Source organism: Myotis davidii, unplaced genomic scaffold, assembly GCF_000327345.1.
Source record: "Myotis davidii unplaced genomic scaffold, ASM32734v1 scaffold151, whole genome shotgun sequence".
Lineage (NCBI taxonomy): Eukaryota > Metazoa > Chordata > Mammalia > Chiroptera > Vespertilionidae > Myotis > Myotis davidii.
In genome coordinates this window covers 1,247,771-1,262,666 of record NW_006285248.1, presented here as the reverse complement: position 1 = coordinate 1,262,666, position 14,896 = coordinate 1,247,771, and the positions used below count along the sequence as shown (strand labels likewise).

Genomic DNA, 14,896 nt, shown 5'->3' with positions numbered 1-14,896 from the left:
TCTCCCTCCAGACAGTTTCTGTTCCCTGCTTTTTTTCCCCTCAGTGAAAAGGTAGTACTTTCCTATTACTTTGCATGTCTTTTAATTTTTGTTGGAACTTGATATTTTAGCTATTCCTATCCCTCAGGGCTTATTATTATTACTGTTTGTTTGTTTAGTGACTAGCTGGGTTATTTTAGTGAAGTCTGTTCTCCTCAGACCTTCCCCCATGCTGAGATATTAAACTGCGACGTTCCTCTTCTGGGCGGTACAGATTAGGGCATGCCCACAGTCACCCTAAGAAGGCAGTGCAAAGGTAGGGCTTTCTTTCACTCCTTCTTTGACTACACCCAACTGTGAAACTCCAAAAATTCCCTGATGGCATAAATTTTCTACAAACTAATCCAATCATATTGTAACTCCCTTGAAGGAATGGTTTCTGAAATCTCTGTTTTGATATTTGTTCTGACCCCAGGGGGGCTCCTCCCAGCTGCCTTATTCTCTAGTTTTCTCCTGCAAACTAGTTTGGCCAAAAGTCAAAGTTGTATCTTCATTAGATCTACAAATCTCCCAATTGCTCTTCATCACAACGTTCACTGTTCTTGAGAGCACCCTTAGGTTTAAACTTCTCCACACTATTTTAAATGGTAAGAGATTAGAACTATCTATTTGAGCCTAGACTCGAACTGGGGACAATGGCAAATTTTTTTGACATTCTTGCTCTAGGAGCTGAGTGCTTAGTGGTGGTGGTGGGGTGTGTGTGCCCTCTCATGCATGCACACGAACAGTAGCCTGAGGTCCTCTTGGCTTGCTTTTCTTGGCATAGAACCACTGCCTCAGGAAACAGGGAATGGCTATCTTCCCAGTATTTTCAGTACGCCACATTTAAGGTAGAGCCTCTCCACAGAAATTATGCAGGAGAAAGGAGTCCCACTTCTCAGCTGCACTCACCTGGGACTTAGCCTCAGCAGCCAGCAGCTCAGAGCAGGATGAGTGAAATGCTGAAGTCCTGCTACTCCAGGGAAGAAAGCCCTCTAGCTGGGAGCTGGGTGGACAGGCAGCTGTATTCTTGGCTGCAGCAGTCTGCAGTAGACCACTACGCCCCACAACCCCCAGGTTCTCTGGCAGGAAGAGGGGAGAAAGCAGTCTTTGTTCAAATACCACAAACTCTTGCCTCTCTCTTACTGAATTTTTGTAGATTTTCCTGAATAGATATTTCTTCATTTACTATTTGCTCAGAGGGCCATTTCCAGAGACTTTGAATATTTATGGGTATGTATGTATATGTACATAAGTGTGTATCTGTATCTACAAATATATATATGCACACATAATTTTTCACCAGTTTCACTGAGAAGTGAATAAACAGAGCTCCTTACACTGTTATGTCAGAAGTCCAGAATTTCAGTGCAATTTTTGTTGTTGTTAATCTTCATCTGAGGATATTTTCTTCATTGATATTTAGAGAGAGTAGAAGGGAGGGAGGCAAGAGGAGAGACACATCAATTGGTTGCCTCCCACATGCGCCCCAACCAGGGCAAGGGATTGAAGCTGTAATCCAGGTACATGCCCCTTGACTGAGAATCAAACCCAAGACCCTTTGGTGCATGGGCCAATGCTGTAACCAATGAGCAACACTGGCCAAGGCACCTCAGAGCAATTTTATAGTTGGGGTCAGAGATTGGAGTTTTATGTATTGGCCATATTTTTTTCTGAATAAAAATAACTATTTGACTAATATTTTATAAGGATTATATGAGATTTCCATAGATGATATTGGAATTACAAGAACAAGAGACCAATGACATAAGGGAATGTCTGGAACATGAGGGAGAATGTGGTTAAAGACCCGAAAGAGATTCCTAAATATAAAAAAGCATTCCAAGTAATCTGAAAGTTAGGACTTCCTTATATTTATGTTATTTCTCTCAGCCTTTAAAATGTAAGATGTTAGAATTTGCCCTCTATGTGTAGTTTCCTTATTCTTTCATTAAGTTAAATAACTACATTTCAGTATGCAGAAGACTTTTTCCATCAAAAGTAAAACTTATGTCTGTAAAGAGGAAACATAACTGGACCATTTCATTTCTGTTTTATTGGTTTTAAAGATTCCTGAGAATGCATTTCCTGCTCTTTTTCCTTTTTTTAAATTGTGTTAAGAATACTTAGCATGAGATTTACCCTGTTAACAGATCTTGTTCATGTACAACACAGCATTGTTGTCTATAGGCATAATGTTGTACAGCAGATCTCTAGAATTTATTCATCTTGCATAACTGAAATTTTATACATATTGGTTAGCCACACCCTGTATTTCACTCCCCATAGCACTGGGCAACCACAGAAGCCATTCTGTTCTTGGCTTCTATGAATTTGATTATTTTAGATAAACCATGCAGTATTTGTCCTTCTGTGATTGGTTTATTTCACTTAGCATAATGTTCTCAGTGTTTATCCATTTTGTTGCATACTGCAGGATTCCCTTCTGACTCATATTCTGTTGTATGTATATACCACATTTTCTTTATCCATTCATCCATAGATGGACATTTAGGTTGTTTCCATATCTTAGCTATTCTGAATAGCATTGCAATGAACATAAGAGTGTTAATATAGCTTCAGGATCCTGATTTCAATACTTTTGGATAAATTCCCAGAAGTAGGATTGCTGAATCATATGGTAGTTCTATTTTTAATGTTTTGAGGAACCTCCATACTGTTTTTCCTGCCTACACCATTTGCATTCCCACCATTAACAGTGTACAAGCATTCCAATATCTACCTTTTCAGTGTGAAAGATTCTTGTTCATTTGTCACAGTGGTTCTTGGCCATGGATGTGCATTAGAATTGGGATCACCTATGAATAAATCACTCCAGACTTACCTGGTTTTTACAAAAGCTGCACAGATGGTCTGTTTGTATGCCTAGTTAATATCAACTGAAATAGTTAAATGAAAGATGTAAATACATTATACTTATAACATTTTTAAATGTCTAACTAGCTACCCAAAATCTATAATAATAAAAGTGTAATATGCTAATTAGACCAGACAGCCAAACGACCTTCCAGATGTCCTTCCAGACGACCTTCCCCATGAAGCTGGGGCTGTGAGGGCCAAGCCACTTGCACAAATTTTATGCATCGGGCCTCTAGTATGATATAGTTGTAGAGCTCTAACTAATGTTTTTTAAAAAATATATATTTTCTTATTGATTTCAAAGAGGAAAGGAGAGAGAGAGATAGAAACATCAGTGGTGAGAGAGAAATATTATTGATCAGCTGCCTCTTGCATGCCCCCTACTGGGGATTGAACCCACAACCTGGACATTGAGCCCACAACCTGGGCATGTACTCAACCAGAAATTGAACCATGACCTCCTGGTTCATAGGTCAATGCTCAACCACTGAGCAACACTGGCTGGCTAGCTAATGCTTTAAACACATACATGTGTTGTGTTTAATTTGATAATAAGGCAAATTGTGATAGTTTTGCAATGGTTTTTTTTTTTTCGTAGTGTCAGACCAGCCTCATCAGAGTTTAATGTAATCTGAAATTTTACATTTTAAAAAATGTTTAACTTTGATTTATTTTTATTTTTCCCATTTATGTGTTCTATTTTTTCTTGGATTATAAGGTGTTTGATATTACATTATTGAAAACCAAGTTTAAAATGCCTTTTTCTTTACTGATAAATAATTAGTAAATCTCTCAAATATTAGAAATGGAGAGTAAATGTTCACTGAGGAATTTATGTTCACTTCCTTTTAGATATTTACCAGAATATATATATATATATATATATATATATATACACACACTTTCCAATGATTTTTGATATTTAAGTGCTTTTATTTTCATTGACTTTTTCCCCATGTAATTTTTAAAAATTTTACTTTCTTGTTGTTGTTAATCCTCATCTGAATATATTTTTCCATTGATTTTTTTTTTTTTTTTTAGAGAGAGAGAGAGTGGAAGGGAAGGGAAGAGATGGAGAGAGAGAAACATTGATGTGAAAGAGACACATCAATTAGTTGCCTCCCACGAGTGCTTTGACTGGGGTGGAGAGCACGCCTGCAGCTGAAGTACATGCCTTTGATAGGAATCGAACCTACAACCCTGGGCCGACTCTGTTAACTACTGAGCCAAACAAACGAGGGCAGACATTTTTATTCTTGATTGTGGTAAAATACTTCCACTGACTTTTTACATTATAATGCTTATGTAAAGAGCTGTTCCTAGAAATGTAGCTAATTATTTCTGATATCAAAGGAAGAAATTAATCTTGCAATTAATCTAAAATCTTGCAATTAGATGAAGAATAGGAAGCACAGAATTCTTGCACTCTAGAATAAATTCCCCTAGCACACACCCACATCCCCTAAACCAGCATGTAGACTCATCAGTTAATTCTAATGCTGAGAGAGGATGCACCAAATACATAGGAAAATGATTGACTGGTTGATGGTATCAGTCTGGAAGAGAGTAAAGAGCAGCATGCCTGCCTATCAAGTCACTACTTTATCTGCCAGTCTCCTACTATTCAGCTATCATTCTGAATATATAATCTGTACAGTTACACTGATAGCCATTCCATTCTCCACATTATATTATTTACTAAATTCTTTAACCCATATCTTTGTTGGGAAAATTCCACATTTTTAAATTAATTTCTGTCTTTGATTCCCAGATGTATTGTAGAAACTGAAAACTTAGAAGAAAGAGTAGCTGTGGTGAGTCGAATAATTGAGATTCTGCAAGTCTTTCAAGAGCTGAACAACTTCAATGGTGTCCTTGAGGTTGTCAGTGCTATGAACTCATCACCTGTTTACAGGCTAGACCACACATTTGAGGTAGGTTTGCATAGGTGTTTTATTTTAATGAACTTACTGCATTTCCTGTTCTACGAATCAGGATTTTAACAATTATGATCTTTAATTTTTAAGTGCCTCACCTTTCTTTCAGTAACAGTTTAAAACAGGGGTCCTCAAACTATGGCCCGTGGGCCACATGCAAATACAAATATTGTACTTGTTCCCGTTCTGGTTTTTTTACTTCAAAATAAGATATGTGCAGTGTGTATAGGAATTTGTTCATAGTTTTTTTTAAACTATAGTCTGGCCCTCCAATGGTCTGAGGGACAGTGAACTGGCCCCCTGTTTAAAAAGTTTGAGGACCCCTGGTTTAAAAGATGGAATTATCTAAACTTTGAATTGACTTGCTTGTTCTTTTTAAATTAGGCGTTCTCATTAAAATGCATTCACAGTTAGAAGAAAATGCTTTCAGCACTTAATTTGTAATGTAATGTACAATTAAATTACATAATTGTGTGAAGATAGTGAGAGAAATCAGATTTCACACACACACACACACACACACACCTTTAAGTTTGCACAAGGGCCAATGAAGATAGTCTCTTTGAGCCAGTATTATTATTATTATTGAAATCAAGCTGATACAGTTGTGTTTGGGCTTTACACTTAGCCTAGAATTTTTTGGAAAAACCTTTGATTTCTTTTGTAAACTTATGCTCCCTAAATATTTTTTTTATTGTAGCAAATACCAAGTCGCCAAAAGAAAATTTTAGAAGAAGCTCATGAATTAAGTGAAGATCATTATAAGAAATATTTGGCAAAACTCAGGTCTATTAATCCACCATGTGTGCCTTTCTTTGGTGAGCATTTCTTCTTGAATTTTTATTGCATTTCTGGATAAAACAAGACACTTATTTCATTAAATGACTGAGTTTACGTGTGTAAATATATCAGCAGAAAATACTTATTTAACAAATACAGTGTGTCCCAAAAAAAATACATACATACTTTAATAGCTGATAGCTCAATTTTGAAAGTGAAATGTATTTTAATAAACACTGCCTTTACAATTATTCATAGTGTGTATATACATTTTTTGGGGACACCCTATATTTAGCACCTGAATCACGTTAGAATTGTTCTGTACTAGAACTTTTTAAGATCAAGCCTAATATATACATTCCCCTTTTTATTTCTCTCTTGGGCAGCCATTTGATATAGTGCTGTCTTTCACACTGGTTTCTTTTCTCTGCCCTGTATATGTGTTCTGATGATTCTCCCTCTGAATGCCTACAACAGTTATGATCTCTATTATATGTCTGGTGTTTAGTCTTTTTAGCATGTGGTATATTTTCTCCTAGCCATTTCCTCATCTATATCTATATATTTTATATATCTCCAAAAAGATAAAATCTTAAACTTCATTATTCTCTCTGATTTTTTTATGTCATATATTATTTTTTATCATTAGTTATTTGTTTTCCTGAGGATTTTGCCCTTCTAAATTGTTGATAAAACTATTGAGTTCATTTATTTTCCCTTTCTGGTAAAACATTAAAATTTATACATGTGTGTTGACTATAGTGCCAGTTCATACAAGGGAATCTGAGGAAGGATCTGGGTAGGTGTGATGTTCATTTCATTCAATCTGTCAACAAATATTTTTTGATTACTTACTAAGTGTCCGGAACTGTGTCCAGGTGCTTAGGAAAAGTGAAGAATGCATAGTACTTACTGGGCTCAGAGTCATGCTACTCATGATACCCTGCAGCCTCCGGTACACAGAAGTGAAAAGAAACCTCAGGTCCTGTTCACTGGACTCATGATTTGGCCCCTGCTATCCCAGTACCTGATTGGTGGGCATTTATTCACACAAACTGAACTCTCCAAAGTACTCTCTTTCAGATGAAATAACTATTCTTCATAACATGTCCTGTGAAGACAGGACATTTCAGATGCGTATAACTCATTGTGTATGATTTAGTGAGTGAAGGCAGACATATGTAGGTAGTTGAGAGATACAGACAATCTTTCTACCCATTTCTGCTTGTCTTCCTGATTGTTGAGCCTCTGCTTTTTTAAGGCAGTTGATCTGAACTATTTGTGTTCGATTCTGCTGCACTAGGAAGAGGTTTGCTATTCCAAACTGAATGTTATCATCCCTGAAGTTAGGCCACTTTTAATGGTTCTGACCCACTAGGTAGAACCATATGCTATTGCTGCTTCTTCCTTCCATCTAGTTTTAATTCTGTCTCACTTATACTCCTTCCAGATTCTTATCCTTAATTCTGTATGTTTTTCTCCTGTATGGGGGGGTCAGGGGTAGTATCTAAGACTCTTACTTCCTCTTCCTCTTACCAGAATTTTTATTCAGGTCTTTTGCTGGCACTACACCATTTAAAGAATAAAAGTAAGTAAGTAAATAAATAAAGAAGAATAAAAGTCAGGCTATTTCTCCTTCCAAGGCTATGGCATACTATGGTCTGTATCCCAATTTTTCTCCATACACTAAAATGTTTTACTCATAGGTAGAAAATATATATGCTGACATTTATTCTAAGGTTAAAGAATGTTGATTTCTCCCTCAACCAAATCTCACCTCTCTGCACTATCATCCAAGCCTGTAGCACTGGCTTTGCTCTTTCCTTTTCCACAGCTCTAATTCTGTGTCCTCTGTTTCTTGTCTGCTTGCGTCATCTTCACTCTTGCTTTCCTACCATTTTGGAATTGACTCAATGTCTCTTGCATCCTTTCATGCACTCAGAAACATTTGTTGGATGCTTCCATGTGATTTGTCAGGCCCTGGGCTGGGTGTTAGACTAGAGAGGCAAATAAAAATAGCCTTACTCTCAATAAGCCCCCTTGAAAGAGCAGAAAAATAAATTGCAGTACCATGTAGTAGGTATAATACTGTATTGTAGAGCTGTATAAATCAAAGTTTGAACAAAGTGTTATGGAAACCTAGAACTTGGAGCAACTATTCTTTCCTGCAAGGCTGGGAAAGTCATGAGCAAAAAGGTGTAACCTCACCCTTCTTCATTATTTATGTCATAATGCTCTGTTCTTCTCTCCCTAAAACAACTGTCTCCACAGGGTATATAAAATGTTCTATTGAAAAAATTAAGCTTTAACAGTATATTTGTTCTATATTTTTATTCAAAAATTATATTTATATATATATTGAGGATGCATGCTTAAACATTTTTTACCGATGTAGTAAACAATCAACAAAGTTTGGACACCACCTCTTTTATCATTTGTTCTCTTTTAACTGGCCATTAATTTGTTAGAAAATAATTTCCAAATTTCATCAAGCTCTACCAAAATGCCACTTGTAAGCATTTTTGCAACTTCATTCAAATATACTTTTGACCCTTACAACATCTCATAACTTATTATCTCCCATGTTTCCAGTCAGTCATTACACCACCACCCATTCAGTCATTCAACTACATAACCGGATACTTTCTGAAATCAAACATGCATTGATGTCTATAATGTTTCATTATTGCTGACTATTTACTATTGATTTCAAGTCGTTTAAGCTTTTCAAGAATGTGGCCAAAAATTTCAGTATTGAAAAGTATGCTTGTACCACAAAAGCATTTAGAACTGCTAATACATGATTAGAACAGAAGTGCCTGTTATTTTGTTTGTTCTCCTCATCCAATGCAAAGCCTGAAGTGACAGAGAAGGAGTTAGAATTCCTAATCCCTTGCCTATGTCTGCTGTCATATACTGCCACTCTTTCTTCTCCCCACACATCAGATCCCTGTGGTCTAGCCATACAATAATATGCCATCTCTGAGTATACCTTCCAAGCTTCATCACAAACCAGTGCCATTGTACACATTGCTGCTTTGCTTAAAATGCCCTTACATCTTGTTCTACTTATTAAATTTCTATTCATGTTTTGAGATTTATTTTAAGCCTCACCTCATTTGTGATGCTTTTTCTACTTCTACTAGCTCAAGGCAGAGTTAGGTACACCTCCTTTCTGCTCTCATGGCATCTAATGCATTACTATTAATATAGCACTTATCAGATTGTACTGTAGGAGCCCACATTCAAAACTCTGAATTCCTTGAGGTCATGGACTGTGTCTTGTTCATATTTAGATCTGCAGTACCTAATGCAGTGCTTGTCATTCAGCAGAGACTCAGTACATGTATACTGAGTGAATGAATTCAGATATTCACACTCTTTTTCCCCCCCGCAAACCATCACAGTCAGTACTTTAGGGGAAAAGGCAGAAGCATAGGGAATAGGTCAATAGCATCAATAGCTTCAGCAATAACAACCATAGGTAATTAAGCATTTGTTTTTTTTGTTAGGCCCTATTCTAAGCCTTTTATATGCATTTGTTTCTCACAATAACCCTGTTATCCTCACTTTATAGATTTTTTTAAAAAGGCACAGAGAAGCTAATTAACTTGCACAGGATCACACAGTAGAAAGCAGCAGAGTTGGCTCCAGAACCTTTATGGTAGAGCCAGAGAGGAACTAAAGTGCTCCTGGCAACAGAGAGCTGTGTATAGAACTAAAGTGCCTGTTATTTTGTTCATTCTCTTTATCCACTTCACAGCCTGCAGTGATGAGGAGAAGGAGCTCAATTATTAGCTTGTCACTAATTCTAGAAATACTGAAGACCAGAATGTACATAAATTATATGTACTCTTATGCTTGATAGGCTTGCAGATCCTTCCACATGTCCATGAGTGAATCGATCCAAATACTAGTAATACTCCCTCTGAATTACAAATTCTAACAACCTCTGGTGAGGCCTCAAGAGCTGAGTAAGCAAAAAATACGATTCTCTGAACTTAACATTTTTCCCTTTTTTTTACGTGTTATTAGTGATGGGTTATTCTTAAAGTTCCTTTTATAAAACCATGACATATCAAATAATATGTGGTTTGGCAGGTATGAAAAATTGGTTATTCCTACTGAAAAATGTATTAATTTTCTTAAATTTGGTCTCTTTTTTCCTTGGGAAGTTATCAAACTTCATTTTGTCACAGAAGAATTTGATACTCATAAAAATCTTCTCTTAATATTTACTTAGCTTGTTCTTCTTCATAGAATAGAAATCTGTGCCTTAACTCATTGATTTTGGTGATTGAGGTGGTATAGTGTAAAATCACTACACTTACTAAGAAAGAAAGAAAACTAGTGTTCGCCTTCTTTATCCCTAATTTCATTATATCTTTTAGGAATTTATCTAACTAATATCTTGAAAACAGAAGAAGGCAACCCTGAGGTCCTAAAAAGGCATGGAAAAGAGCTTATAAACTTCAGCAAAAGGAGGAAAGTAGCAGAAATAACAGGAGAGATCCAGCAGTACCAAAATCAGCCTTATTGTTTACGAGTAGAATCAGATATCAAAGTAAGTTGAATTATTTGAGGATATATTTTTCTGATTAAGTTTATAAACTGCCTGATGAAAGGCAGGTTTATTTTATAGAGGCAAAAAAGGAAAATAAAACAAATAATTCAAATTTTCTTATGTTAAATGTTTTCTTAAATTATTTTCATGAATTAGAAACTCAATTTAAAATATTTAATGTTAATAATTGTTTCTTTGCATTTATTTTAGAGGTTCTTTGAAAACTTGAATCCAATGGGAAATAGTATGGAAAAAGAATTTACAGATTATCTTTTCAACAAATCCCTAGAAATAGAACCACGAAACCCTAAGCCTCTCCCAAGATTTGTAAGCATTCATATGTTTATATTTCTTTTACATTTATATATTTTTCAGTTGTCATCTATATTTGGTGATATCATCACTACCATATATGTTATACAGATTAATTTTCTATAAAGGAGTTCGGGATGAGGTGCTTATGTGATGGATAAAAGTAATGAATAAGTGCCTAATAAATATGCTCAGGAATAATACACTTGGCTCAAAATAAATGAGAATTAGTATTAATCTGAATAAATCCTGATAATGATAGATGAAGAAATTAGGCAAATATGAAAGTTTTTATTTTTTTTAATAAAAAAAATTATTCAAGATTTAAAAAAAAAATTTTTAAAGAATACTTTATTGATTTTTAGAGAGAAAGGAAGGGAGAGGTAGAGAGAAACATGGATGTGAGAGTGAAAAATAGTTAGGCACAATCCCTCAGTGCCCAACAAACTTAGCCACACTGGCTAGGGCTCAAGATTTTATTTAAGAGCAGGAAAATTGATTAATTTATATTAATTCACTTACAATAAATAAATGTACTTGTGACTTTTAAAAATAACTCATAAGGTGTGGCTAAAGATTATTTTGTGGTGAAAATAAAGTTTCCATTGTTTTTAATTACTTATCAGTGCCTGGCCAAATTAATGTACAGTATCACCATCTCATTGATCTGAATGTAATTTCTCTCATATTCAGAGAGTCAAGAATCATGAAGTAAACATAAATTGCTTCTAAGTAACCAAGATAAACCTCAAGATGTCTGTGAATTAAAATTTATGTAATTAACTCACATGACAATATCTCAAGGCCTAACACAGTATTTTTAAAAGGTGGATTAACCACAGCAAATGGGAAATAGTTAAATAGTCTGCTCCAATTAGGCATGCTGATATCACTGAGAAATGATCACTCTGTATGAAAGCTCCATAAAACTAACATAAATACAAATGAAAACTCAGGCAGTTTAATGCATTTGAAAATAGTTCAAGTGATCCTGATGGCATCACTGCATTACAGCATAGAAAGGTATCATTCCAGCCCTAGCCAGTTTGGCGCAGTGGATAGAGTGTTGGCGTGCAGACTGAAGGGTCCCGGGTTTGATTCCAGCCAAGGGCACATGCCCGGGCTGCGGGCTTGGTCCCCAGTGGGGCCCGTGCAGAAGGCAGCCAATCAATGACTCTCTCATTGATGTTTCTATCTCTTCATCCTTCTCCCTTCCTCTCTTAAATCAATAAAGAAATATATTTAAAAAAAAAAAAAAGAAAGGTATCATCCTATATAATAAAGAGGTAATGTGCAAATTAACCTTCACATCCTCACAAGATGGTTGCCTACAACCAGTCCGGCAGGACCAAACAACTGAACTACAGGCTGCGTGGGGCAACCAGGCCAGTAGGGGGGCAGTTAGGGGCGAACATGCCAGCAGAGGGAGGCAGTTGGGGGCAATCAGGCCAGCAGGGGGGACAGTTAGGGGTGACCAGGCAGGTGAGTGATTAGGAGCCAGCAGTCCAGGATTGTGAGAGGGATGCCCAACTGCCAGTTTAGTTGGACATCCTAAACCAGCAGTTGGACATCCCCCGAGGGGTCCGGATTGGAGAGGGTGCAGGCTGGGCCAAGGGGACCCGCCCCCTCCGTGCACGAATTTCATGCACTGGGCCTCTAGTCTATATATATATAAAAGCCTAAGTGACCGGCCGACCGGTAGCTATGATGCGCATTGACCCCCAAGGGGCAGACGCTCAATTTAGGACAGGGGGCCTCAAACTTTATAAACAGGGGGCCAGTTCACTGTCCCTCAGACCGTTGGAGGGCCGGACTAAAGTTTAAAAAAAAACCTATGAACAAATTCCTATGCACACTGCACATATCTTATTTTGAAGTAAAAAAACAAGAACAAATACAGTATTTGTATTTGCATGTGGCCCGTGGGCCGTAGTTTGAGGACCCCTGATTTAGGAGCAGAAACCACAGGCATGGAAACATGGAACAGACTGATGAATCTCAGAGGGAAGGATGGAGAGGGGAGGGTGGGAAGAAATTAACCAAAGATCTTATATACATACTAGAGGCTCAGTGCATGGATTCATGCACCAGTGGGGGTCCCTCTGCCTGGCCTGCACCCTCTTGCAATCTGGGACCCCTCAGGGATGTCGGAAAGCCAGTTTTGGCCCGATCCTCGCAGTGCACGAATCTGTGCACCAGGCCTCTAGTAATTCATAATAATGACTGGCTTTTCCAGGAAGGTTAAATCAGTTCAACATGGTCTGTTTAAAAAGTGAGAGAAATATACAGCATATCTTAGAAAGATTTCCATCTAAAAATATTAAAATAACAAATACTCTGGTATTTATAGGACTAAGACTCAATTATTTAAAGAAATTAATTCCCTAATAATTTAGATAACCAAAGCTTTATGGAAATGGGATATTAAACAAATTCTAAACTCACTGTGTAAATTCTTTATTGATGATATATGGTTTTCCTAGACATTAATTGAATTTTACCAGACATATAGAAAAAGTTTCCTTTCTATTATGGTGTTGTAAGTATTATGGGTTTTGTTTGTTTTTTATGTCTACAGCCAAAAAAATATAACTATCCCCTAAAATCTCCTGGTGTTCGTCCATCAAACCCAAGACCAGGTACCATGAGACATCCCACACCTCTGCAGCAGGAGCCAAGAAAAATTAGTTATAGTAGGATCCCTGAAAGTGAAACAGAAAGTACAGCATCTGCACCAAATTCTCCAAGAACACCGTTAACACCTCCTCCTGCTTCTGGTGCCTCTAGTACCACAGATGTTTGCAGCGTATTTGATTCTGATCATTCAAGCCCTTTTCACTCAAGTAGGTGCTAAAATTTTAAGTGCTTAAAATTAATTGTTAGTATTATATGGGCTAGAGGTAAAAAAGGATCTGTATAATTTTTTTATTTTTTGTAAATTTGTAGACAAATCGAATGCCATTTCAAAAGATATTATAAAAATAGAAAACAAATTCTAAACTCTAGCAATCTATAATTTTTAAAAAATTGGTTGGAACAGTCTTCCTTAAATTTATTATATTTTACCAAAAGACCTGGTGATGAAATTGCTAATTTCAACTTCATTTGAGCATTTGTTTTCTGTCGGTGAACTTAAAATGCATATGTCCTATCCAGAGGAAACAAAGCTAACGCTTAAAACCTGCAAGGAATGTTAGTCCCGGACTTTAAAAGCTGTCTCCAAAATTATTATATTTGAATACTACTCAGTGCATCATTCCCTTCCCACCAGACTCTAGTTTTTAATTTCACAGTGTATCAAATTCAAGCTCCTACTTAACCTTTCTCAGTCTATACCAGTGGTTCTCAACCTTGGCTGCACATTAGAATGACCTGGGAATCTTTTTAAAATCCTGATTTATGGGCCTCATCCTCCTGAAATCTGTTCCTTTGTTACTAATGTTGTGGCCCCACCCCTTAACAAAGAAACAGAATTTCCAGAGGATGAGGCCCAGAAATCAGGATTTTAAAAAGATTCCCAGGTGATTCTAATGTGCAGCCAAGGTTGAGAACCACTGCTTTAGGGAGCTACCTTTTATATATAGATCCCCCTACTCCTATTAATTATTTAATAAGTTTCAGACTTTTAAAGCTCTAAAAACACACAACCTTTTTTCACTTGTTCATTATTAAATCAACACTTGAATCAAATCACCTTTAACCTCCACAACCACTTCCATATGTTCCTCCCATTGGCTGATTAGCTCATTGTGCAGATCCAGTTCTACCCTGCTATTTGGCGGAATAAAACCCAATACTCAGAGGCAGGGGGAGGAGGTTGAGAAGCACTGACCCAGCAGTTAGGAATCTGGTTTGTCATTCCAGTCTGCTAGTGTGCTTTCTGATTTTAGGTAAAATACTTTTACTGAGCCTTCTGGGAATCAAACTGGATTTAAGGTTTCTTCCAACTCAGAGGATCTAACTTTTCAACAAAAATTAACTTAAAATTATTCTTTGGAGGTATATATATTTTTATTTGACCCAGAATTCTATTTATTTATTCCTGTATTATCCATCCATATATCTGTAGTTACCGGGCAGTTTGTCTTGTCTTTATACCACCTAAAGTGTATTTGTTTTGAGAAGTATTGCTTCTTGGCTTTATTTGGCTACTGAGGATTATGGAGTCATGTTATTCACATAGTAAGCTCTCAGATATATTTTTTTTTAAATTAAATCTTTATTGTTCAGATTATTACATTTGTTCCTTTTTTTTCCCCCCCATACGCCCCTCCTCCCAGTTCCCGCCCCACCCTCCGCCCTCACTCCCCACCCACTGTCCTCATCCATAGGTGCACGATTTTTGTCCAGTCTCTTCCCGCATCTCCCACACCCCTTTCCCCCCCCCCCCCAAGAATCATCAGAC

General features: G+C 36.8%; 1 protein-coding gene across 3 annotated transcripts in view; it reads left to right on the top strand.

Annotated features, from left to right (window-relative positions):
- Positions 1 to 14,896, top strand: part of SOS1 (SOS Ras/Rac guanine nucleotide exchange factor 1) — a 79,780-nt gene that overhangs the window by 51,057 nt on the left and 13,827 nt on the right. For 2 of the 3 annotated variants that reach the window (XM_015558876.1, XM_015558875.1), the window contains exons 15-19: positions 4,670 to 4,832; positions 5,536 to 5,653; positions 10,007 to 10,179; positions 10,390 to 10,506; positions 13,070 to 13,334. In XM_015558876.1, coding sequence (XP_015414362.1) covers positions 4,670 to 4,832; positions 5,536 to 5,653; positions 10,007 to 10,179; positions 10,390 to 10,506; positions 13,070 to 13,334 — 836 coding nt within the window. The remainder of the gene's footprint in view (positions 1 to 4,669; positions 4,833 to 5,535; positions 5,654 to 10,006; positions 10,180 to 10,389; positions 10,507 to 13,069; positions 13,335 to 14,896) is intronic. The other variant, XM_015558877.1, reaches the window with a different exon arrangement.